Source organism: Dicentrarchus labrax, unplaced genomic scaffold (genome assembly GCF_905237075.1).
Source record: "Dicentrarchus labrax unplaced genomic scaffold, dlabrax2021, whole genome shotgun sequence".
Lineage (NCBI taxonomy): Eukaryota > Metazoa > Chordata > Actinopteri > Moronidae > Dicentrarchus > Dicentrarchus labrax.
The window spans coordinates 22,028,786-22,056,629 of record NW_026136711.1 but is presented as its reverse complement, the minus strand read 5'-3'; the positions used below and the strand labels follow the sequence as shown (position 1 = coordinate 22,056,629).

Below are 27,844 nucleotides of genomic sequence, written 5' to 3'. Positions count from 1 at the left end.
ATGAAGATGTGTAAATATTACACTTATAAAATCCATTAAATTGCCGACAAATTAATAGCATCAAGAATTTGCTTTAGTTAAAGGGAAATGATGACAACAGAGACAATGTAAAAACATCTACAATTATTTTATTGCCAAACTAAAACTGTCCCTGCTATTTACACTTTACAAGCTACTGTAAATATGCATCACAAATATAAAAGGTATACATTTATATACATTATTTATATAAAGCCACGTCTTATTCACCAAAATTCATATACCATATTATTTTATAGTCGTGTCATTTCCATAGATTTTGTGTTTTGAACAACAGCTATAATAAAATATCACATAGATTTGTTTAGGAAGATGGAAAATGCATATTTGATATACTGCGTCTGGTATTAAAACTGTGGTACCTGTTTAAAAGCCAAAGGCATTTTAAAGCAGTAGGTAGTCAGTTGTTATTTTGGCATGATCCTTTAAAGTGTCACTAAATATGGCAAATTAAACCTTCATTTACACCACAATGACCACTGTGAATACGTGTGGGAAAACAAGGGGCTGAGGTTGATACATGCACTTAATATTTCCTCTGCTGTTGTTCATAATTTATTTGTAAAATCAGGAACCAAAACTTCTGAACAAAGACAAAATAGAGTAATATATAAATAAAATGAGAGAAGTGATCATTTATGCAGGACTTTTCTGAAGCCTGAGAGTTGCGATACAATATAAAACCATCTTTGGATAAGAGCAGCATGTATTGGTTATAACATTTCTCTGAGTTGTTTTTTAACTTTGTGATCTATGTTTCTATATAATGAAATGCTCCTGTAATCTATAAAAAAAATGAACTTATGCAGGTTGTCAGTGCTATTGTAGGACGCACCTACTCAAGAACAACTGAAAGTATCCATCCACATCCTTAAATTAAGCTTAAAATTAATGTGTCATCACTGACGGAACATTACTTCAGTAATGTTTAAAACATTATTTCACATACCATCTTTTAAGAAGGGCTTCATAATACTAATATAACAGAATAATAACTATAGCACAGAATGGGACTTCAATGCACTTCACTATAAGATGCCAAAATACACAGTATTACAATAACATCTATGTATGACAGTGTAGCTAAAATCTCTGTTACTGTGCAGTTCACTATACCGATGACAGGACAGACTGGACAGAACAGCATGCAAAACATTAACCTCAAGTCTAAATAGTCAACAAGGGTGAAAGCAAATTAAAATACTTCAAACCAGTACAGCAAAGACGTTACGACAGAATCAAAAAAGCATAATACATCTACAAATTAATTAATATTAACTTGTTAAACTCTGCCAGACCCACCAGCGGGTTCATCTTTACAAATTCCTGTTGCTTGGCCAGGCATTGTTTAAACCCAAATTATAAAAAAAAAACAGTTGACCTCATCCTTAGTGGTGTCGAGCCAAGATAGCTTATGTTTTTATTTGAATTTATACAAACAATCTACATGGCTAGATAAGATTCTCACTTACAGAGGAAAGCAGAGTCTGCTGGTTTTAAAACTACGGGTTTAATGAATGAGATACAAAGTGAGCTATAGAGGCGCTGTTTCCCCCAGCTTCCAGTCTGACACTAAGCTAAACTAACTATTTCCGGCTGTAGTTGTGTGGTATCAGTCTTCTCATCTAACGCTCTACAAGAAAGAGAATAAGGGTATTTCCCAATTCAAAATGTCACTCTATTCCTTTCACTAAAGTTTCCAGAGCAGCCTTGCAAAATATGGCATCTTGGGTTTAAATTTTCACTCAGTCAAACTTCAATGAAGTGTTAAAACATGTAGATACAGAATTTTTGATAAAGTGTGGAAAAAAGCATTTCTCAATGAGACATTTGAAGGGAATATCAAGAAGTTAAGAGATTAATGAGCTAGACTCAATGGTGAACTGCCGGGGTAAAGTTGAGCTGTACTTGGTTTATATTTAAGGTCACAGTTTGGCATAAATGTGCTAAAAGTTTTACAAAGGGAGGTATCAAGTCCTAAAATCAAGCATTGTATTTTATCATGCATTTGAAATATTGTCAGTCATAACACCTTAGTTCTAGCTAAAACAAAAACTGATATTATACATAACGTATTTGGATCATTAACTTCATCATATACAGTAGTTAAATATAGTCTGTTTGAAATTAAAAACATAGATATAGTAGCTAAATAAATATACACTCTTGTTTTTACTGTATCTTTGTGTGCTGTTCCAAATGCTAAAAGGCACCAAGTTTTCTGAAGAAAGCTCACTGAAAGCTCAGACTGTATGATACACAACATAAGCATACAGCTCATGCTGCAGGTTCAGGATGAGATCATCTGACTGTCCTCGTTTGTGCGTCTCATGGAAAATGATTAAAATGTGTGTAAAAATAACTTATGAGTTATCTAACTATTTTTCATTTATATCTTGTTGCCTTCCTGTCTTCAGCCGACCACCATGCCTTCCTTTTTCTGTACAATACCGGCTGCAGTTGTTTGTGTGTACTGTAAATAAAGAGGAAGCAACAAGAAAAGGACCATTTCACCGTCATGGATGGACATGGATGTCGCACCAATGGGTGGTAATGAAAAAAAAAACCCTGTTCAGTCCTGATTATTCAAAAATTGCATTACATGTTAAATTGAATTATAGAACGTATAAAAAGGATTTTGTTCAGAGATGTGTTAAGTTGGAGTTAAAAAGTTAATTGAACTTGATCAATATTAACCAATACCAATCCCAACCAATATACTATACTGTATATTTTGTAATGTTACAAAGCCCAGGTTCTGTGCTGGGCAGCCCTGTAGTGTGTTCCCAGTGATACTAATAGTGTTCCCCTAACATTGACCAGTTCTTTTTCCCCCTTTCCAAAGCTCACACACACTGAAACAGCATCTAGTGGCCTCCTGCAGCATGGCCGCCGCCAGTTGTCCAGTCGATGAATATGAAGCTCAGACTCATCACCATGAAGGAGACGCCCAAAGCAGCAAAACAGGCAGCCTAAGAATGAGGTGGGAAATCACAGCAGAGGTAAAGATGCTTAATTACCAAGATGTACCATAACAAAAGCCTTTATCACACAGCACAATCACCAAACTAGGCAGTGAAAGATTGAAGGGAAACAGATTTCAAGGGCTCACCAGTATCTTAGGAGTAGAGTTCATGGGTTCGTCCTCTTTGGGAACGATGCGGATGTAAAAGACAGCAGGGAAGATGAAAATGAGGCAGGGAGCTGACGTGGCACCTGTTAGGAGAAAGAGAAAGAGCTGGTTACAAACAAAGTGTACTGCACTATACAGAAAGTTTCACTGAACGCAGTGACTTATATGTTATATCTATTTTCTCTGATAAAATACACAGAAATAATATTTATTAGCGTCCTCATGCATCATTTACTGTGTTTGACCTGCTACAGAAACTGTACAGCAGTACAGATCTTTGGGATTGAAATGATGAGGTCATAATCTTACAATTTCAAAGAGATATTTATGTGACTGTGTCCTAAAACAGTGTTTACACTTAATGGGCAATCAGACAGACAAGTATAATTATATGTTAGTTTTTCCTGTAAAGGAATAGTTAATTGAACCACTGTTAAATTTGGAAAAAGATTCAACACTAAGACCATCGAATAGATAATCTTGTAATCGTGCCAAGTTTTGCTGAAATAATAATTGATACTTTTAAGCAACGACTTTGTGCTTGATGGATCATTTGAATGTTTGTTTATTTATTCATTTCCTTATCATTTTCTTTATTATGTGCCTGTTAGAGCATTGTGGTATTGCAAGTGTTACTGTCTAGTTACTTACGCCAATATGAAAACAGATAAATTCCGGGATTGTGAGCCCTTAAAATATACAAAGGTTGTTGCACACAGCTCCATATATATTTTTTCATCTGATTTTTTTTCTTCTGTTTCTGCACGTTCATGTGTTATTCAAGTGAGCTCTGTACGTACTCTGTACTTAAATGCATGCACATGTTTGTCAAAGCAGAATCTGTTGCTTTGAAGATGGCCTTGGCAGTCCTTTAACAAAAATGTTTTCAACTTTCATCTCTAACCTGTGAAACATGACCGCCAACCTGAGGACAGAGCGTGACAATAATATTGACTCAGTTCGTCACTTTGTCCCGTGAGTAAACATGCACTGATCACGTTTTTTTGGTTTTGCTTTTACTGTTTTTTTGTGTCAAGAACTAGAAACAGATGAAACACAACAGAGACTGCCATGTCAAATGAGAGACTTCAGCCTGTAAACAGAGACAGAATAAGTAACTTATAATTACATCATATGTAGGATATAAACTGTACTGAAATTAATCCTAACATTCTCATGTTATTTATTTGTAATAGCATGTTTGCTACTTGTCCACAACTTTAAAGTGTGTCATGATGATGATGTTTCTTGGGCAGCCCACCTTAAAAATCTCTAAAGAAATGCTAACATTAAGAGGAGGAGGTGCTAATGACCTGGCGGGTGCTTTACTAACCAATGATGCCAAAGATGCCCAGAATGTTAGGAGCAAATATCACCAGCATGTTGATGAAGGTGAGCAGAATGATAGCGATGGCAATGTGACGCAACCAGTTGAAAGACTTGGTGGGGAACAACATCTGCTGGATGGCACGACGTACCTGTGGACGGACAGACAGAGGATTCAATTAGGGAATAATACCATATCATATATAAGATTGTATACACTGAAGGAACAAATCAACAACAAACTTACAGGGAACAACACAATGGGAACGGTCAGTGTTACAGCTGTGAGGACAGCCACTCGCACACACAGTATCAGAGTGTCGTAAGGGTCAATCCGGCTGTAAGTGTGCAGCAGTTCAGGCTCCACATTGCCTATAGAAATATAAAGTAAAAATACTGTATTAATATATTTTACTCATGTGGACATCCCTCAATAACTGTGTCTTCTAGCACTAAACAGCATATTGTCACCACAAGAGGGCACTGGGCTCTACGTGTAGGAGGAGAAGCACATACTGTACCAGGTTTCTGTATTTCTTCAGTACACTCAAATACTAACACTTACTAAATTTTTACTAATACATCAATACTGACTATGCTTTTATACCTAAGAACATAAATGAATTAAAACCATAGATTGTTTTTGTTATTGTTACTCTGCATTAAGTGACAGATGAAGGGTGACAAAAAGAGAGAGAGAGAGAGGGAATGACACGAAGAAAAAGGGAGACAGGTCGGTGTCAAACCCATGGCCACTGCAGCAAAGACTCATCCTTGGTATACGGGGCACCAGCTCTATCAGTTGAGCTATCCGGGGGCCATGGACACCAGACTTTTTAATACCTTGAACTATTCTTTTAACCATCCCTTTTTTTCCTGAAACAGCAGCACTCCTTTTACTATGTATCTTTTTTTTTTTTTTTTTTACAAATAAAAAATAACTATCAATACATCTGATTTTTGCATAAACATTTGTATGTTTCCACTGATACTGTAAACATGAGCCCCAAAACAGTGCCAGGGTCAACTGCTCTCACCTTTAAAGGTCAGGTAGCCAAAGAGAGCTGCCAGAAAGTACATGGTGTACATGACTAAGATGGAGATGTTGGACACTTGCTGCATCCTCTTCTTCGTTGGACTAAAATCAGAGAGTCGAAAGTTGTGTAAATGCCACATTCTGCACTGACATGTTATCAAATAGCGCAGATTATAGAAGGGTGACTCACTTGCGGAGCTCAGTGTAGATGGGGAGAACCTCTGGGTGGCAGACAAAGGCGAAAGCCAAGATGGGAATGGTGTATGCCGTCTGTGAGGAACACATAAACATGTGACTTTCTGTGATCAGCAGTGCAGCTGAGCCTGTCAAAATAAGTGTGGGAACTCAAGTAGCAAGTACACCTGCAGACTTCATTGTTCATGGCCTCGAAAATGATCCCGATAAGCCGACTCTTCACCTCTGCTGCCTACCTGTGAGTTGATGGTGAACATGCGCGTGGAGCAGTAGGAGTCATCGTCCTCGTGAACCAGACCATTGATGTACTCGTGGCTGTGGGTTGAGACATTCACGCTGGGGTGTCCAGCAGTGGTGTTGGCTGAGAACTCCTCAAATGGGCAGGGAATCTGAAACTTCTTATAGATAACCTGCAGAGAGATGCAAAAGAAGAACAAAAACCAGGGGTATAATAAAAAAAAAAGGATGAGAGGATGTGTCAGAGTCAGTAAACAAAGGCTCTCAATATTCCCTGCCGAGATAAAAAAAAGCCATTTCACATCAGATTAGTGTGACTCAGCCTCTAAGTAATACGGTTTTACTCTCAACCTTTGATGTGTCTAAGCAGCTCTTATATTCGCCTTATCAAACGTAGCCACATACCACTGAAAATAGAGACGAGGGTGGGAAAAAGACGAAGGTGAGAAAGTGAGTAACATGTGTGCCAAGATGACATGCCAACAAATGAGGCTCCTTGTGAGCAGTCACTGTGATGGTGTGCCACTATGTGAGCTGGAGCAACTTACAGCACTGAGAAAAAACACCATGCAGCTGAGAGAAAATCCACTGGTATAGCCAAGGTAACCTGAAAATAAAGCGAAAGAGACTGTACTAGTTACACAAGAAGTCCACAAAGTTTACAGTCAGAAGGTCTCCTACTGTTCTATAAATGAGGCTTCTGCAAAAAAATATCAGAATGACCTCACAGCACTATAAGACCAGAAAGAGCATGTTTATTTGCAGTAATTAAAAGTTCAGACTGGAATAAGGGGTTTGATCATCTTTGGGAAAATTATGTCTAATTGGGCACCTGCAGTTTTCACCGCCAGTGGTGGGATAAAGGCACACACTAATTGCTTGACTATAAGGTAACTCCATCAAAATGTCATTATTTAAGTTGGATCAAAGTAAAAAAAACAACAACATAATCTTAATTAATAGTAATAAGTCTTAAAGACAATAAATGTTTGTAAAGAAAAAAAACAGACCAACTGTGTTAGCTCTACTCACCGAGCTGTTTCATTAAAGCCAGGGGCAGGATGATACTGGCAGAGACCATGATGACCAGGTAGTTTCCATTCAAGTACCACAGACTGTTTGGAGAAAAATCTAGTTTACTTTGGTGAGCTCAATATTTCAAACATTGGCACGGAGACACGGCACACAGAGACAAAGACAAAAATAGAGTGGAAAGCGTTTGAAGATAAGAAACTGGTTACATTAAGTGAAACTTTTGGTGCTACTTTTTCTAAAATCACATATTCTGAGAGCCCTTGTTTGAATGACATAAGATTGTTAGAAATATATTGGTCCAAATAGTTCATGTGCTGCATTTTGCCAGACCAACAGCAACCTGCTGGGAACATCGTTGGCCTCAAGATGGTGGAAAAAACGTGTCTGCTTATGTTGCTCTCCACAGAAGCACTGGAATAGACAGTTACATAACTATGATGATTTATGTGATGGTTCACAGTTGCAGAAAAGGAAGACATAGTGGAGCCTAAACAACACAGCACTGAAGGAGTCAGTAAATATTACCAGTGCCAGCTTGTTCTATCACATTTCTGTCCCTCGCTTCTCTTCTTACCAACCCCCAAATATCACTAACCCCATACCATAACACTCAAACATAGTCTCCATCTTAAAGGCATTACTTAAACAGTTTTGGAGATCAAAGCTAAAAATAAACGTAAGGATAGAATGACATATCCAATCTTAACCCTGCTTCCCCTTCAGTCCATTGGGGGGGGTTAGGGACCTGCTGCTGTCTCATCATCATCATTATCTGCTATATGTGTGCACCAAACATGTCCTCCCATTAAACAAACCTCCTGTGAATGCCGTTCATAAAACATAACTCCATCATATAACCTAAAAAGCCTGCACAACATTTATAAGTGTGTGTATGTGGACATGTGGTTAAATAGCTTGTTTACTGTCATGTGAATAGACTTGTTTAAGTACTCGAGGTAGGCAACCACCTGCTTACTTAATGGAGTAGAAAAGACAACCTTGCGTGCCTCGCTCAGAAAAACTCAACCCAGGGACAGCGATAGTAAATCTCAAACATCAGTAGCTGTAGACCTTAGAGAAGCACCAGCAACAGGGAGCTTATAGAAATGGCTGTCAAACCATTAAAGACCACTGTCTCCTAAATCCTGTGTGTAGAACGGTCTTTATGTCCTGCAGCCCCCTTTTAAGCCGCTAAGCCTGTTATTCTTAACCTTCTGAATGAGACACAACCAGTGGGATCAGCTGTCTGCCACGACCCTACGGGCTGGCATACACTGATCTATGAGACTAGCTGGGTGTGTGTGTGTGTTGGTGTGCGTGTGTGCGTGCGTGTGTTTGTGTACGGGTCCCTTGAAAGCAGGGCAAGTTACACGAATCCCAGGTCACGTTCTCTTTGGACATTTGGTCAGTAGGTGATTTTAGATGATCAGATTTCATGTGAGATTAAATGAAACGAGATGAGATGCTTTTCCTAGCAAGCCCAAATCAAATCTTTAGCCAATTAGGACCAATCCAAGTAAATTTTTGAGTCATTATGGACATGTCCAGGTCACATGAGTGTTTAAAAATACATAGACCGAAAAAATTCTATATGTAACCTGTGTGGTCAAGAAACCCCTGCCCAGCACTGTTTTTTATATTATTTTTTTTATTGGTTGGGATTTTATCACTGTGATATTAGTCATACTGTGATGGATGTGTTTATGATACGTTTATTATGTTATTATTAAAATATTAACACTGTTTTATGTGTCGACTGATTTTGTTTTTAGAAGATCGTATTGCTTAATGTGTTTACGTGGAAACAAGTAAGAATCACCCAATATTATTATTTTAAATTTTTTTACATTCTCTAATATTAGTAGCCTTGGTATTGGTATCGGCATCAAAAATCTAGTATCAGTCAGGCGCAAGTTGTCATGGAGTCAAGTCTTACAGCAGTCAAGTCCAAGTCAAGTCTCAAGTCCAAATATCTTTCAAACATCTGACCTTGTCTTTGTATGACCATGCTAATACTCCACTGCAAACCCCCGCCCCACCCACCATTCATTCCACTGACGCCATGGATCTGAACAGCGAGAGGCGCTTTCAGTGGAAATGAACAGTATGTGTGTATGTGTGTGTGATCGGTTAAGCGAGCCGGCCCCGAGCTGACCTGCCCTTATGCTCGGCCTCGAAATTTGGCACCCATGTTATACCACCTGCTGCTGTCATTTGTGTGTGTGTGTGTGTGTGTGTGTGTGTCTGTGCCTGAGTGTGACGTAGAGAGAGTCATAAAAATTTGCGCCAATTTTGATTGTGGCTAAGCGTTTGACATAAATGCACACAAACATAGAAATAAATATTAGCCTACCGCACTCTTAATTAACATTAATCAACGATAAAAGGATATTGTGCTGCCTTAGACCCGCTTGTAAGACTTTTATAAGGGGCATGGCATAAAAACTGAAAAACACACTGAACTAGACAACAGTAAGACAAAAGAGACACCCGTCCCCTATAAGGACTGTCTGTCTGTCTGTCTGGTAGGCACTACAGAACACTGTATGCCAAAACACACAATAACAGTATCTTCCCGCAGGCCATCACTAAACGTCATTCAGTTTCGAAAACCCTCTAACACCAAAACATCCACTTACTTCAATTATAGATATTATTTTTTTACAGATTATATTTTTACAGTTTAAATGGACTATTTTTGTTTTTAACATGTACATATTATCATGCACCATTAGTGAACTGTCAATATAAATCCTGCACAGTGCATCTACTATATATAGACATTTTTTCCATATACAGTACATAAACATCCACTTAATGTACTGTATATCCATTTAATATATATTTCTTTGTGCTATTTGTATTGTTTAGAACTTATAGAAGACTTGACTTTTATATAGAGTTTTTATTTATGTTGTTGGTCATTGGTATTTTATATATATATATTCATATATACATTTATATATTTCACATACTTGTGTATGTAACAGTCCAGTCTACGCTTTACCTTGATTTGTTCAGCTTTGTTGTCCTTGTTCTTAGCTGTTATGGCTGTTCCTACTGGTGTACATTGAGAGGAATGAAAAAAACTGAGTCAAATTCCTTGGATGTGTACATACTTGGCCAATAAAGCTGATTCTGATTTATGTAAAACACAAGGTTGAGACACGCTGCTGACATTTCTAAAGAGAGTTTTTTTTTTTTATCTTTTGGGCCTGAGATGTTTTAAAAGGGATGGCGGCAGTGGCTGTGATCTGTTTTGAGCACAAGGTTTGTTTTTAGATTCGAACAGGCAGCTGGAATCCACTTCAGTCCTCCATGGCCTTATGCAGAGTGTCTGTGTCTGTGGCGTGACTCTGACGTGAAACCCCACTTGCCTCTGCAAGCTGACAGCTATTATAAGTGTGTATATGTATTTTAGGGTTTATATTGTGTGTATACTGTACATAACTGACAGATAGGACCTAACCATGAGCCCCTGTTGCTCAACCAATTACAAGCTGCCATTCTCATCACACCCCCACACTGACTGAATCAATGAATGGTGCAAACTGAAATATTTGCTGCCCACATAGTCTTCCAGGCTCCTTGACCCCTGAACACAGTGTCTGAGCTCTGGGCCAACAGCATAGCAGGAATCAACCGCCGTTCACTAACGGCACAGAGATGTTTAAAAGCAAAAATTATTACTAAAATAATCATACTCACTCAGAGTCGGTATCTCCCTTCAGGAAAGCTTGGATGACCAGCGGCAGCTCAGATTTAACAATGTACAGGTAGCTGGACATAGCTGTAACAGGCGAGACAGAGAAAATGTGAAAATGCGTAGCTAAGCATGCTCGAGTGAAAGTATGTTGGCATATTGAACAAACAGACACCAGCTAAGCCATGTCACAAGAACACTTATCACAATATGATTGTGTAAGTGAGAGAGCAGTAGCTACTACAGGACACTGAGGTCATGTACTCTTGTTCTAGCAAACTCCAGGAGGTTACTCTCTACAATTTAAAAACAGTAACACATGGTGCTATTTTATTGGTAGATCTGTGTTAGACCCAGTATATTTAATTTGGACAAATAAAAGACCATATTTCCCCAATAGATTGTATTGCTTTGAAACAGCATTTAGACCTTCACATTGGTTGTTCATCTATACATTACAGCTTTTCCAATGTGAACATTTTGTTGCTTCTCTTTTGTTTTGTTAAATGAGAGTAAACTTACAAAACACAATTTTTTGACATTTTATAAACCAAACAATTAGTCGACTAATCAACCAATAAATCCATAACGAATAAAACCAATCAAAAAAATCAATCAATAAATACAAATCAATCATTTAACAGTACACATAAAATATAAAGAATCTGGCACCACTAATTTTGCTCTTAGTAAATCTCCATATATCCAAAAAACGTAATATGAGTGGTTTAACTGAGTCTAGTTGTGTGTGTGGTTGGGTGGACATAAACTCTAAGCCACGTACAGTAATTGTGTATAATTCATGTTTTCTGCTACGGGGAGTTTGCAAACACAAATTATTAAGTCACATTGGCTCCTCACCTCCGATATTCTGCAGGGTGATTGCTATACCAGCAGCCATTTTTCCAGGAGTGCCAAAGGCCCTGTACCCCAGCTGTTCATAAGCTCGAATTCCTGTAAACAGATTAAAACCAATAATATTCAATCAATAATGCTTGCTGAGGTGTCCCTCTGTGCAACACAATAAAACACTTAAAAAAAAAAAATGATAAAAATTTGTACTTCCATGGTTGGTGGGTGAAGAATAATTTGTAATTTTCACAGTTTTAATGTTTATCTAGACATTCTAAACTTTGCCACATGCTGGATTATAGAATAAACAAATTCATTATGTATGCCTTATAATCCATATAATCAGTCTAAACCAATAAAGAAGTTAAGCAGACTGAAAACTAAATCCTTCGCATACTAATCATTCTGGCAAGTAAACAACAATTTTATTGTAACTGGCATACTTACTGCTATAGTGTGAGTGCTTAAAGCACTCAGACTATAATTCTCTTTTACCTTTTAATCCATGCCCCTTTTTTTTTTTTAGATTAAATGGTCCAAAGTTCAAGTTCAAATGTTGACGTAATGGTCCCTAACAAGTCAGATGTCTTTGTCAGTTTTGGTCTAATCTGGTATCCAGAAGTAGCAGAACTGTTGGATTTTCAACTCAACCTATCATTTTAGAACATAACTGTATAATATAGCTACATTATTTCTTTACAAAAGGCCAGGACATGGCACAAGGCTTACCCACAATGCCAGAGGATTTGAGCAACAGGTGAATAGAGTAAGAGGACAAAGCTGCAACTGCAGTCAGAAGAAACCTGTGACAGAATATAGAAGGGAAAGTCATATACATGTACATTATACAGCTACAAATGTAAACCTTATAATACACCAAATTCTGCATTCCCTTTATGATCCTGGCATTCCTTTTCCGTGCATTCCCATACACATTACAATGAACCCTATGCATAAGTTGTGATGTTTTGTGTTTGTTCTAATATAGTGTGCAAACTATATTATGGGTCCTTTTTAGGGAATGATGGTGATTAAGCGCGCAGACTGAATGGTTTGTTTTCTTCCTAAAGTTAAGGTGAGTGAAGTTTAGGATTGCGCCACCACACTTGGATAGTGATAGCAAGAATCTTTATTAGTAAATTAGTGATAAATCACCCTGATGCATGAATCATACATCAATACTAGCCTAAATGTACACATGATCCATGATGATACAGACACAGAAAAATAGAAATGCTTGGCAATAATAGCATATTGTCAGACAAAATTCACAAATCATGTTTTCAGGGGAGCTCATGTCTTATTAAGTGGAGCCCCTGTAGTTCGCACCATGTTCTAATATGTAACAACATAACTGAATGAATTGTTGTTTATTGATCTGACATTATGTATTAATGAGGGACAAAACCTTTTCATTAAGCCTGGGAAGTTGGAGTGGTGTCGTGGTGGCTACATTTCTTATTGTGACATTTTACCAACAGTTGAAACAGGATGCAGCATTCTTGAAATGTTTCAATTCTCATTATGTGTTTTTATTATAGAATATAAATGTTCTCCATTGATACCAATCCTACACACGGATGAAAACAATATATTCCCACAACCCCTTTGTGTCTATGAGTTACAGTAGTCCTCCTACAGAGGCACAGAGCCCTGAGCACAGGATTCTCAGGTCAGCATTCCTAATGGGTCTGGAGCTGGGTCACTCTGTTTTTCTTGTAGCCACAACTGAAGTGGGAATTGTTTTCCTCTGGCCACCTCTGTAAGCAGCAGGATGGAGGCCAGGTCCTCAGATTCCACTGAAAACTGCAAACTGTCCAACCTCTCCCAACTCACAAACAAGCATTCATTTTACAGGTCTGCTTTGTATCTTTTGGAAATAATCACATGTGGTGTGACGCCTTGTCTATATGAAGAAATATCCTCCTCTGGATCCCTGAAGCTCTGGTGAAATATTTAGCAAGGCACCAGATTTTTCATGCTGGCTTTATTTCTGTGTCTCACTGGAAATACACTGACGAGGAATGAGAATGTCTATTTGTATCTCTGCTGGTGGATCAACGGCTCTCTTGACACGACAGGCTATAATCTCTACCAGAGCCACAATGGGGGAAATAAAGTTGGTGGTACAAAGAGTAAACTTGTACACTAACAACATCGTGTGAACTGTGTTCATTAAAAACAAATGAGTGACTATAGGGTAAAATGTTGGAGATATTCTTTATACAAAGCAGTGTGGTAGGAAGCGTGTGTCAATGCTTAAACATTTCTCTTTTAATGACATGCTCATATAGAGATATAAGGCTCTGAAATAATATATAACTAATTAGGCTCATGTGCCTAGAAAACTCCTTTAGATTTTTCTTTCTAGGAATTAAGATTGTTTTAATGTCTGATGCCTGTTCCCTTTAAAAGATTTAATCCCATAGAAACCAGGGATCATCTGAAATAGTTAATAAACTTTATACCAAAATATACACTACCCTACCATTTGATGACACTTCGAAAACTACAGTTTTTCCATAATTCTTTTTTTGCTACGTATAACAGGCGTGATGCATTACAGTGTGTTGGTCTTACATACACGCTGTTAGACAGAGCCAATTAATTTTTTCATGATATTGATATTAACCCTCAGGTTGCTTTGAAAACCTGAGTTAAATTTAAATGAAATGTCTCTAATCTAATTACATAAAACCAGTCACCAACTATGTATGGTTATAACACCACTGACCCAATTACTAACAGGAATTTCATAGGAAACAGCCTGCAGCCTTCTTTATTAGAAGAATCAGCATTGAAGTGACTTACTACTTCCACAGTTATGGCTGACGCTGAGGCCACTCTCTATTTCAGGCCTGCTACTTTCTCTCTGATGCTACACAAACACAGACTACATGACCAAGGAAACCAGGGGTCATGGTCTTACAGCAGCATTCTGCAAGGAGCAGAATGAAGTAAATGACACAGGGTCTGGGGGTTCGGTTATTCCTGGCTATGGCCTTTCTAGGGTCTGTAACATGGCAAAGAGGGGTGGGATGGGAAAAAGGGTATGAATAGAGGTGGGCATGTCATTGGACATGATATATTACAAGATGTCACGACAGATATTAAATCACTCCTAAGTAACCAGCACCACCCAGGCCCTGTAGCAGTCCATTCCTTAGCTGTAATCCCTTAGAAAGTACATTAGAGATACTTGTGACTTGGCCTGTGTTTGATAAGTGAGCAGATTCTAGATTATATTTTATAAATGGACACCTATTTTTATACATATATATATATATATATATACATATATATATATATAGGGCAAAGGGCCACAGGTTGGAGTCAAACCCATGGTCGCTGCAGCAATGACTCGGCCTTGGTGCATGGTGTCCCATAATTGACCACCTATTGATAAATATACTTATTTATTCACCAGAAAAGGAGTACACCAGTGTTGGCCATGGCATAGGCCAATCCCAGGATTCCACTGCCCATGATAGCATTACCCAGGTTGAAGACAGACATGCCAAAAGAGGTCTTCCCTTCAAACTGAGGGGAAAACACAAGAGCAGACAATAAATCTCCAATTTGTTTCAGCAAAAAAAACAACATGATGCTCTTCTGGTTGTTCTATGTCTGTAAACTTTTACACTTACATCTGTGAAGCGTGTAAGTTTCTTTCCATCTGGAGTGGGCAAGAATTCCTCATTCTCCAGTCCTCCATCAGGATCATCAAATCTAAGAGGCAGATTCATGACGTTAATTGACGGCCTGTCTGTCCACCTCCAAAAACTGTGCACATATCTGCTGAAGCTTAAAATCACATGCTTAATTATGTGTTATTACATGTATGAAAACAAATGCAGTTGAAAAATTCTTCATACAAATCTCTACAGACATACCTGACTGTTTGAGTGCCATTTCTGTATAAGGATCCACCCGTTGAGGCGAGCAAAAAACAAGGTAAACATGCATTTAAAAAAAGCGAAGATTATGCAGGAAGAAAGTTGTACTGTATGTCGTCCACCACATCCATTATTCGGGTCATATTAATGGGAAACTATTATCACTGAGACAAAGGTATGTAAATCAATGTCTGTTTTTCAGCCTTTTTCAGTCATGATGAACTTATCTCTTAAATAATCCAGGATGTGGTTTTCACACAAGTATAACTAATATAGAAAGACAAAAGAGCTCAGTATAAAAAGTGCTTGACACATGCTGTGTTAAAAATGCCATTAACCATGTGTGTACATGTAAGCGACAAAAAAGGCAGCCCTAATCTGTGTTTAAAATAAAGGGAGAATACTTACTGATCCTCATCTAGAAATGTCTTCATTGGCACACCCATATCATCTCCAAGGTCATGACTTTTCCCGTTGGATAAGATGTTCATCTCTGACTGAGCAGGTTCCATCATCCAAGTTGTAACAGATTCTTTTTGGCTTGTACGTGTTCAGTGAAGATGATCCTTTAAATTCACTCAATATCTTGAATATCTAGAGCAGAGCGAGAAAAGACATGAATCACATAAGAAACTTTATTCCATGAACACATCACTGAAAATGTGCTGCACACTTTCAATGTTTAAAAACATATTTTCTCAGTCAACTTCTTATTATCGTTGATGGGTTCCTATTTAAACACAATATCTTCTTTTTTGTTTTGTCTCTCACTGGTTTAAAGTTGGTGTAACTGGATTGGAAAAAGCTGATCATTTCACGTATTTCTGTGATCCAATCTTGCAATATCCTGTGGGTTGTTTCCTTATGTTTCCACAGCAGTGTCAATCCAATCTGATCAAATCACACCCACACTGCCCTGATGAGGCAGATTTTTCAGTGTTAAACTCTTACGAATATGAAAGATCAAGAGTTCAGTGGTGAATATTTTTAGTTATAGAGAAATGTTTTTTTGCAGGTGTTTTAAAATAATGTAATGAGACATGTATAATTAGAACATATTCAAATTAGTATGGTAATAATATAATAACTTTGGTTTATTGTTTGACACCAAAGAAATTATACATTATAAAATTGATATGCATAACAAGTTCAGCTTCAGCCTACGCCTCTTTGGTGTATTGCTTTATACGGTGTAGGTTTGTAGACCATCATTTTCTTTCTTTCTTTCTTTTTTTTGGGCCTACTTGCAATTATTTATAATTCATTTTAATTTTGTAGTGTTATAGTCCATTAGCTCAAGCAGAAATTGTTCTGGTCTTAACGTAGCAGCATAGCGGGTTTCTATAGGCGTCATGAATCCCTATATTCAATATTGGTCTGTACAACTGTGTAGCAATGACTCAGCCCTACAGTTGACACAGTGACTTTCAACACCCGAGACCTGACCTCATTCACTCACTCATTCAATTTGTCCACCAAACTTTCTGCAATACGTACACCAACATGAATGGTACGTAGCTGTAAATGATCACTGGCTGAGATAAAATGCTGGAAAAAGTTTCATTTCTAGAACTTCAGTACTGAAGTAAAGCAAAGCAAACAAGTCCAAACCACATGGTCAAAGGTCAAGGTCTATTTGAGTTTTTTTTTTTACTTTTGTTTGCTCTTGTCTTTGGTGTAGTTAATGTCACAAGCGTACAGGTTGTCAGTGCTACTGCTCAGAGCCCACACAGTGATACAGCAGTCTTTACGATGAATATAAGCACAATGTCATCAAACAAAATGTTAAATCACTCACAACAAAAGGCCTCAAATTACTGAGAAAGTGCCTAGCAAAACAGTTATTACTGTAGTACTATAATTATACATTTCATCAGCATTTTTCATTAATGAGTGTGGGATTTTCTGTAACCATGGTTTGAGGAGAAAAGATTAAGATTTCATAGGGCAAATTCACATTACTCCCTTTCATATTGACATTATTATTAATTAAAATATATTAATAACCTGGAATTGCCTCCCGTGACCCTAGTGACACAAAAGAATCCTGATCTCTATTTCTCAGTGTGAATTCAGAGACAATGGTGCGTTGTTAGCTGTTTCCGCTGTACAGCAGCTCAATTGTGTTACCAGTGTCCTCTCAGCCAGAACATCACTGTTATTCACACTGTACACTTAAAGAGGGCCATTGATACCATGCCACTGCGGCTACAAAGAGACACACGTGAGGAATAAAACAACACATTAAACGTATTTATCTGGTACAGATGGCTATAAATAAATGAGTAATTCACCCCAATAGAAAAATCTTAACATCAAAATCTAGAGGCCAATTTTATTTAAACTTAATAAAAAACATCTAATCTCAGTGAGACTTTCCATCGCCTTATCTGGTGAGTCATTTTATTTGTCCAAAGTTAACATGTCCCTTAACGTAGACGCAAACGTACAAGCCCCTAGTGTCAATACTTTCTGTTGCAACACCAGGCTTTGATAATGATCATTTCCAGACAGACTGAGAGGAAAAAACTATGACACATATGTCAGTCAAAAATGAAATTTATCACACAGGCTGATCATATCAGGAATTTGTTCAGCTCTCCGCCCTGCGAATTACAAAGAATTACATTCATTTTAAAATCCAATCAACCAATCGAACAGCAGAGGAGCCTAGAGCCACTCAATTTACAGTATATACAGTAGGAAGTTCATGATGCTGATGTTTTTTCCAACCAGTTCATCTTTTGTTGCAGTGCTGTGTATTTGTAACCTGACAATACATCCACATACATATATCACACATTGAAACTGTTACACACTTCTGTCAATGGTGAATGTTTGCTAATACAAGCCAAATTGTCCCTGGCATGGCATTTTTGTCATTGCATTGTATCAATGAAGTTAATGTGTGTTTTTATATACTTTCCATATCCTAAATTTTACTAGATAAGTGAGAAATGCCTCAGTTTTGCAAAAGCATGATTCATTAAAGATAGAAGGGTTGAATTTCACCATTCTACCGTATCTTATATTAAGGAGGACATAAATACTGAACTGTGATACATACATGTGTACAGTAAATCAAAAGGAACCCCAAATCTATCCATGACACTGAAAGAAATACGTAATTTGGTCGTTTATTTATTTTTGTCAGTGCACTATAGGTCAACTAAAGATGCAAAATGTGAAATCTGAGAATAAAATTTCTAATAATTGTTTGATATTTTTTACTTGGGTAGTTTCCTTATTATTAATACCAAATAACATTGTTCTTCCCAGGAAACTTCCATTGGAAACTATTACTAACTAAACTAAATTACAGACCCATAAAATAAAGTGTTACCAGGTGTTCTCTTAGCTTTAAGAAGTGTTATAAAAACCTGTAAGGCATTGGCCTGTTGCAGTTCTCAGTAAAAGTATCAAGGTGTAACAAGCATAGGTAAATCCAGGCCAACTATCACCAATACTGACCTCAAAAACACTCCAAGCATAGCTTTCCAATTTCACCCATTCAGGATAACACAGCTAATCAGCAGCATGAAACGACAGAACTGAAACTCTGCGGAAACTTCTGACGTATACAGACCATGTCTTAGATCAGGTACTGTAGCTGTATGCAAAATTAGATCTTTAAACAGACACAGTGCCGGTACTATTTCAGCTGTGTAATTTTATCTAACGAATCAAACGTCAGGCTGGACCATATGTGTGTCTATAAACATGTCTCTCAAGATGACGAAGACAGCTTGTTAGTGATTCGACAGATGTGATTTATGAAGTGATTGTTCTGCTGTTTGTATACAAGTGACTGAAACATGTTCTTCAGGGAATTCAGCATTCAGATCTCCAAAGCTGTTTTAGTCATCTTGAGGATACTGTATTTTTATCATTTGATTATGGATAAACCAAAGAGACAGTATAAATATCATATATTTCAAAACTGGGAGCTGGTATGATGCTCAATGTCTGACTTATGCACATATGCATGACTTTTTTAAAAACAATAATGACCTAGATACTTGGTACAAACTGTGTTTCAAAGGAAGTGACATTAATTCATTGTTTGTGGGAGTGGCAAGATCTGGGTCAGAGCTGCAAAGGTTATGTATAAAAATAATACTACTTCTACTTCTTCTCAGCTACTTTTCTGCTCACATCTTAGCATCCTGTAACTCACATATAACTATCCATTTTGGTAAGTAACATGTTGTTTCTATACCAATAAAACATCAAACTAACTCCTAAGGGCTAAGAAAAGCCCAACTATGCTCAACTATTTACTGATACTGAATACTGATCCCTGTCCATCTGATAAAGTGCCCTAGGAGCATATCCTCTCCTACTGAGCACCAGGAGGGTCGCCTTACACTCTACCGCAGCCCATAGTGAGCTCTGTTACGTAACAAATCAGCCCTGAAGTTAAAAGTCCCGTTGTGAGTTACTGGACTTGTGACATTTGAAATGTTTGAACAGGTGGGAGGGTGACTTATGATTAGCTGTTTAATTTTTCCATTAAAGTGTGAAAATGGTTATTTATAAAACATTTTTAAAAAACCATAGCAGCAATCTCCAAAATTACTTCCTATCTCTTCTTGTGTCAGTTGGACATAAAACAGGCACGGGACAAGTGGGGGGGCAGTGGGCGAGCACATGTAGATGAGGAGATGCCCATGTGGTGGTGTATCAGGAACAGGCACGAGGTTCAGCCAACAGCGCCTGGCAGCACCAGCTCATCTCAGCCACGTGCCTGCTGGGGACAGAGGAACACATGCTCATGTCCTGAGATATCGGCCAGCACCTGAATCACATATTCTGCTCTGTAGAAAAGCGGGCTAAAGGGTTCGGTTTTATTATGGTAAATTGCTCATGAACTACGACCCTTTCTAAAGAATCTGAACTTGTAATAGTTACTCTGAACCGGTATTTTTTATATTCTCTTGCTAGTGGATGTGAAGTATGTTCTAAGAAAGGATTAATTTATTTTGGAATAAACATTTGCTGTTTTAATGTCATCCTTCTGAGGATGTATATTCATTCAAGCATGAGTAAGGTGAAAAGTGCCATAAAAGCATCCTTATATGGAATTGATTTTAAAATAATTCTGACAAAAACATCAGTTAACACTAATTCAAAACTTAGTTCACGAACTATACCAAAAACATTGAATTTCAAAAGTAATAATAGTCAGAATCAGAATCAGAATCAGAAATACTTTAATAATCCCAGGGGGATATTATTTAAAGTAGTAGTGTAGTTAAACACAGATATAGGATTTATTTTACATTGCACACCCTTCCTCATATGTCAATCTCATGATTAACTAAACTAATAGTTCAGTATAATATAGAATTGTAGTATTCTGAAAAAAATGGAAAAAAACAACTGACTGAGCCTTAAAATTCATGAATTTATTCAAAGAATATGACATGTGTTACCAATACCCTTGGTGCAGCACAAACCTGTTACCATCATCCTCTGATTCAAATGTTCAAATATACAGCAAAAGATGACATTCATGCTAACAAGGAGATTAGAGTTCTGCATTGCCTCCTACTTAAGCATCTAGGGAGTTTGATGCATGACAAAACACGCACACTAACTACATCACAAATCAGCTCTTGAGCCAAAGGTGAAAAATAACATTTTCACCAGAGGAACTGCACAAATGCAACAGAAGTCAGTTTAATCTATAGGTCTCATTACCACTGTAAATGAAGGTTGTATATTTGTTGTAAATGCTGGCCAATTGGGTCTTCACTTTGTACATGGTGTACACGTGTGAAGACCCCCTGCAATCTATAAGACAAATAATGAGAATGTAAATGTAAAATCTTAAAATAAGACCCAAATCTGACATATAGGAAGAAAACAGCCAAAGGTCTGAAAGTTTACATGCATTTAACTTATGTTTGCTCTCAGAACAGATGCTTTTCAGGTGAGCAGTGTCCCTTCCCTAAACATTGAGTACATGTTTCTATAAAACAACTGAAGGTTGTGTGATACCACTATCCTGTGAATCAAATATAAAATCTGTCAAATCACAGAATGTGCTTGGATGAGCAGCAGCTATAACTACACTGTTATAGTGCAGCATACAGCATCTTTGATGAGTCTCTGTGTGGTTGAGCCAGTTTTAAATGCAATAAAACATCTGAACACAGTTTACTGCAAGTGAGATTTTGAAGCATTTGGTCACAGCAGACGTGAATAAATGTTATATGGGACAGAGAAGAGGACATCTCAAACAGGCCATATCCAATGTAATAAGTCAACCGAATGGTTAATATAATATAATCTCTTCATGGGATGATGCGGATTTATCTGCAGGCTGTCTCTTCTTACCTTCTTTCCACAGACAGAACAAATGAATCGTTAAAGGGATCATAAAATGAAACATCACTATCACTACTAGAGTGCAAACAGGGAGCAAAGATATCATTTATTTAATACGTTGTTTTACAAGCAGTTAATACAACCTTTGTTTACGCAAGCATTAAATGTGAGAATATTAAGATCAGCTGTTATATAAATGATGATTTACGCAGCGACATCAAACAGCCCGACAATCCTCCTATTATCATTATCCTTATTATTATTAATCCAGGTAACATGCAGGGTGCATATTGGCAACAGGTAACATGTGACGTTTACTGCTTTGCTTCATAAAACAATAACAAAAGCAAGTGCACCAATTATTTTTCCTCCCAACCTTGACCGATGGGTAAAAGTCTCCAAACAAATATTAGAAAACAATGATTCAGAATCAAATTCAGCCCGTGTAGCTGAAAATGTCTTCAAATGCTGCAGATGTGGCTTCAGCTGTAGGATTTGATCACTTTAAAAGTTGGCATATTCATTGCATCTTTAATTTAAGCTCAGGCCACCGACAGATTATGATCGTGAATCATGGCTGGAATACAGGACGTGGACACAAACCCACCTGTCCAAAGCAGTGACCCTGCAATAAATCCTGCTTTTGAGAAACTTGTAACGTTATGCTGCATCGGCGGGCTGATAATTCAACAAGACTACAGTATTTTGTGAGGCATTCCAGGTATTTTTTCGCCTGATCATAGAAATAACGTAAAAAGGAAGTAGCTCTACAATGCAGTGGACAACTACAATGACAGCTTTGAGCACTTCCAAAGAAGAGATGAATTAAATAGCATATCTGTAAATCTAGGTGTGGTTGATAATGCCATAATGTGCAGATGTCTGCAGGTTCTACATTGAATATCATGGGTAGCTGATAGGAAACAAAAGACAGAAAAGATTTTCATTCAAAATGCATGACGCAAGTAGCATCATTCAGTGTAACAATGGCAAATATACAAATATTGTGATGCTTTTATTTGTAAATAAACTAAAAGGAAAGGCCATATGGAAGTATAAAAAAAAGCTGTTTGAAATAATTGTTTACTAGAATTGCGCCCCTTGTTAGTTACATAAGAAGTCAGTTAACTTTCATTACTGGTACATGGTGACAAGCTGAAGGGTATTTTTCTAAGAAATAGCTTAGTAACCAACAGCTGACAGCAGGAGGGCAATTATACTCTCGGCAGGCATTTGAGGCAGCTCTTACACTTGGGCACAGGTCTGACTTAATGTGTCAACACAATCCAAAATGCCACATTTATAGATTTTGATAAAAAAATGTCCCCTATTTTGAATGATGTTACTATAGCTGCCCAACCAATATTGTAAATTAAATCTAAAACAACTAAATATATATCTATTTGTAGTCAGTGAGCCCTTTATAATCACACGCACAATAATCTTTTTACAAGAGATACACATGTTGAATGTGAAGTTCTGACTCACTTGTAGTGATGAACTCAGAGGATTATCACCCAACTCCACTTTGCACCTCAGTGGATTCACTCTCACAACTCTCATAGCATTGTTTTCAGCTGCAGCAAGCAGCAGTTTGCTGTGAAAATGCTCTGATAAACACAATGTATATACCTAATAGGTTTGCCATATAGATGCAAATGGATATGGATGTTCAAATAGTTTCTGTTGCCCCCAAATAGCCAAAAAAAAGCATTAATGTAGGTTTACATAAAAAGATGTAAGCTGTCTGCCTGTTGCTTTCTTGTGTATTTGGTATTATTCCAGGGTTTTACTGGTCAAAACTTGAAACTTGAATGTTTTTGTTTCAAATTCAAAGTCCAGAAAGGGAGAGCATATCTATATATCATCTTATATACCGCAGCTTACTGGTTGCTGACATTCAGTATACCCTGGAGTTTGTATCTCGCCAAGTATGGTGAATTATTTCTTGTGAGTCTTCAAATATAATAACATATGGCTCTCAGTGGATTTTTTAGGAGGCATATATTAACTTGAAAGCATATATTCTGGCACTGATTGCTCCAGTGGGAACAAACTCATGGGAGTGACGGTACCATTTTAACTATTAATCTACAGAAAACAAGCATAAAAGAGGCTATTTGAACAGACTGAGAGCCCCAATGTAAACAAAAGTGTAGGTTGAACTTTCTCATAAGACAATGAACAAAACATAAGGTGTTGTGACAATTTCCAAAAAGACAGTCATTGAGATGAAAGTGCCCGCTCTCAGAGAAATATTCCCAACTTCAATATATGCGATTTGTCCATCTGAATACACAATATCAACAAAGGGTGACTCTTTCCAATTATTTATAGACAACAGCACATGATATGCTCAGGTTTAACCCCACCGATTTTGAGCCCCATGACAAAGATAATAATAACCTCTAGAGTGTCCGATACTTAACACTCAGGCTGACTCAAACACAGATATTATCTTCCGTGTGACAGAAGAGCTCAGCTGGCCCGCCTCCCACATGGATAAAGCGTTGGCCTCTGCACACAGCGCACCTGTCCAGCTCCTCCTCAAACTCTCAGCCACTTTGATCACTGCACATGCTGGGGTCACTGACCACAGCCGGGCTTATCTGCCCGTTCTCCACTGTGTTGAACCCAGCATGAAAACCCATATAGGGTGTTAGTGTTTAGATAGGGGGCCAAAGTCAAGAACATACCCCCTCACCCACCCCACTTTGAATACACAGACAGAAGTTCTCTGGACAGTCTATGCGTGTCCCTGAATCTGTTAAAGGTTTTCAATCTTAATAGGGTTAGTACCTCTTTTTTTCTAATTTAATTCTGAACTTTGTTTGACACTTTGAAGGTTACATTCAATTTTTTCCATTTTTCCACGACCACCCAACACCTGCATGCAAGCCAGTAGGGGTTAAACTGGCCACCATCTTAACCGTTGTTGCACATATTCACATTTCTACACCCACCGTTTCCAAGTCAGTCAGAGTGAAAGAAGCAAACTTTCTAACCTTAAACATGTTAACACATAATGCAGATGCAAAAACAAACTGCAGCCTCCTGAACAGTCCTATTTATATGTCTGTTAGACAAAATTAAAAATGTAATGTATTATTATTATCACAACTGTAGAAACAACTACAGAATGTGTTGTAGTAGAGTAACAGTCTAGCATATACAGAACTTAATGTTCCCTGTAAACTCTCCAAACAGTGTAACTAGTGTAAGAATGTAAGCTGTATGGATAAAGAACTGATAAACTGTTATTTTCATTATCCATTCGCCTTTTGATTACTTTTTTGATTAATGATTCATCTTTGGCCTATAATTTTGTGAAAATGGCCATAGTAATTTCCTAAAGTCCAAATCTACAGTTTGAATTTTGCTTTGGGAAGAGTTCAAACCCCAAAGGTTTACAGTTTACTATCACATGAGACAAAGGAAATCAGCAGATCCTCACAGTCCAAAATCGAGTTATAGGGTTCTTTATCTACGGTACTGAATTCTACTTTATTAGTGCTGTTAAAATATAGGACATAATATTTTGTTAAACTATAATAAAGATCATCTTCAACCAAAAAACCCTTCTGATTTAATTTCTTTAAAGCTCACAGATGTTAATAATAATAATAATAATTATTATTATTATTATTGTGTAATACCGTTATACCTACAATTAATAATAATGGTCTAATACCTTATTATAAAACATCATATGCTGCAACCCTGTTCAAAAGCTGGAATGTGTGTTTGACATTCTTGCTTGAAAACTACTTATTAATCGATTATCAAAACAGATACATTTTCTGTCAACTGCCCATTAATTAACTGATCGTTTCAGCTCTGAATGTGCATCTCATGTCATATTGTCACTTGAAATGGTAGGCTATATAATTAAAGCTCCAACATGAGAAACAAGACAAGAAACAGCAGGGGCATACCAATCTCTGGCACACATTCACATGAACACTACTCAAAGCAGCCTGCAAGGACCTTACAGGCCACTTACAGGCAGTCCATCACATGTAACAGGTCCGTCAGCAGAGAGTGATAATATGCAGCATTAACGTCCCACACAGGGCGCTCTTCCTCCACATGGGTATATTTAGCCGACAATAACAAAGGCAAAGTGCTTTAAAAAAGGCTGCTACTGGTTGTTTAAAGCCACTGCTGGTTATATTACCCATGAACACAGACTGAATATGCCAATGCAGGACAAACTGAACTGTTAGTAGCCTGATCGCTTGGATGTGGTGTTTGGTGGAAGGAGGAAAAGGAAACTGTCTTTGCGTTCGCTCGATGCCATGTGGCTTGGACACCGCCAACACATTAAGGTGTAGGTTGAGTAAACTGCAGAGAAATGCTTCACGTAAAGGACTGATGTAACCCCCCCAAAAAATGAGCTTCATAAAATATCGATAACCTTCATTCAGCGCAGACAACCGGTTGTAAAAACCCCGCACATTCAGCTGAAACTAGGAAACGTGTATCTGCTTGTGAGACACTCCTTTGGGCCGGTGCCATTCATCCAGCTGTTGATTTTTGCAAAGTGACTTTAACTTTGAGCTCGATCCAGAGTGTGTCTGAGAGAAACATTCAACACGCAGTCGGACGGACAAAAGATGGAAAATCTGTCACTGACCCTTTGAGCCACATGGTCATGACATCTGGACTTGGCGCTCACTGCAGGAGGACCAAACACGCTATTCTTTCTTTATTGATCACCCCCCCACCCCCCAATAGGGAACAAAGCCATATGCCCCAGTATTGTGTGCCATGTGATCATAAGCTACAAATCATTCAGTCATATATCTGTTTCCATTCTTTCCCTCTTGCGCTACAATATTCCTAGTGAACGAACTCCTACTATATCCAAGGTTTTCAAATACAACTTAACAAGCGTCAAGCGTTCAGTAAAACCACTTAAATACAAACATCATGTCAGAACTCTGCAAACATTTGTTTTTTTTTTTCTGTAAAAAGAAAATAGATTTATTCAGTCTTACCAAAGGTTCTTGTCACGAAGCTTTCGAGTTTAATTCCTCTGGTGAGTGGGAATAAATGTGATGATCTCTGGTGAGTCGCTTTCTCCTGACGCGTCTTCTCCTCAGTGAAGGTAACACTATCTGCATTCGTGGGAATTTACGCACATTCGGACCGTCGCTCTGTAAGGCTAGCAGCTACAAAATGCGCTTGGAGAAAAACCTTTCAGCATTGTAAAAACCTTACGGAGCTACAACTGTGGGGGTCGCATTAGGCCCGCCTCCTTCGCCAAACCCCCTTATAGCTGCGCTGTTCGCTGCAGGTTTCGCCACTGCTCGCGCAATAGGTGAGGGAAATACAAAGGCAGTCACAGAACATGGCAGTGTGTCTCACCAGTCTGTGGCATGAGGGGGAAATTGGCACTGGAGACAGGGAATGCGTTACGCACGCGAAAATGTGGTGCGTAAATCAGAGAGTTGTGGACGTGGGTCACCCTTTTTTGTCCCTCAATTGGTCGTGAGAATTAAAATAGTGTAATAATATGAGATTGCTAAATATACAAGACACGCTTTCTCCGTTTCTCTCCCATTCACACCCACACCATGCACTTCCCTACAGAGATGCTGTATTTTCCATCTCTGCCTCTTGTATCTGACCCAGCGGCTCCCAGCACGGCGCAGCCTGAGATTTGGCACCTGCCAAAGAGTGAGGAATGTGGAGAGCTGCTCACTCATGAGAGAACAATAGCTGGACACTGAAATGAGGGGGTGAGGAGGTGATCTTTGCTTCTGGCAGAAAAAAAAATAATTGATTTACTAATAGGTTTTAATTGCATAGTTGCACAGCGAGCTCTGTATTTTTGAACAAATAACTGTATGGGTTTATTCTGATGATGGTTATGGCATAGTGAGGATGTGAGTTCACCAATCTGCAACTGAAATGTCAGATGGAATTAAATAGAAAATGTAACAAAGAAAAGCAAAGAAACAAACACTGAAATACAATATCTGACTACCATTTTTTTTGTAAATAAAATACTTAAAACTAAAATACTGTGGAGCAAGAGTTTTTACACACATATA

General features: G+C 37.9%; 1 protein-coding gene across 5 annotated transcripts; it reads right to left on the bottom strand.

The window, feature by feature from the left end:
* Positions 1-108: 108 nt before the first annotated feature.
* Positions 109-27,099, bottom strand: slc38a3b (solute carrier family 38 member 3b). Of its 5 annotated transcripts, none has more exons than XM_051414193.1 (18): positions 26,786-27,099; positions 20,032-20,202; positions 15,861-16,046; positions 15,450-15,470; positions 15,204-15,285; positions 14,981-15,096; positions 12,286-12,359; positions 11,566-11,658; positions 10,710-10,791; positions 6,999-7,081; positions 6,515-6,573; positions 5,966-6,139; positions 5,725-5,804; positions 5,536-5,636; positions 4,746-4,870; positions 4,506-4,650; positions 3,152-3,255; positions 109-3,011 (listed from the first exon to the last, which is right to left on the bottom strand). In XM_051414193.1, the coding sequence occupies exons 3-18, from the start codon at positions 15,965-15,967 to the stop codon at positions 2,907-2,909; spliced, it is 1,551 nt and encodes a 516-aa protein (XP_051270153.1). In that variant the 5' UTR covers positions 15,968-16,046; positions 20,032-20,202; positions 26,786-27,099; the 3' UTR covers positions 109-2,906. The 5 variants fall into 5 exon arrangements, with proteins under 5 accessions (XP_051270153.1, XP_051270154.1, XP_051270152.1 ...); XM_051414194.1 differs by having other exon boundaries at positions 20,032-20,199; XM_051414192.1 differs by lacking the exon at positions 20,032-20,202.
* Between the last annotated feature and the right edge of the window lie 745 nt (positions 27,100-27,844).

Coding starts and splice junctions, on each gene's coding strand:
- slc38a3b (XM_051414193.1), bottom strand. CDS start 15,967: ATGATGGAACCTGCTCAGTCAGAGATGAACATCTTATCCAACGGGAAA. Junction 15,286..15,449: donor AATGGCACTCAAACAGTCAG/GTATGTCTGTAG, acceptor TCTGCCTCTTAG/ATTTGATGATCCTGATGGAG. Junction 15,097..15,203: donor AACTTACACGCTTCACAGAT/GTAAGTGTAAAA, acceptor TTTTCCCCTCAG/TTTGAAGGGAAGACCTCTTT.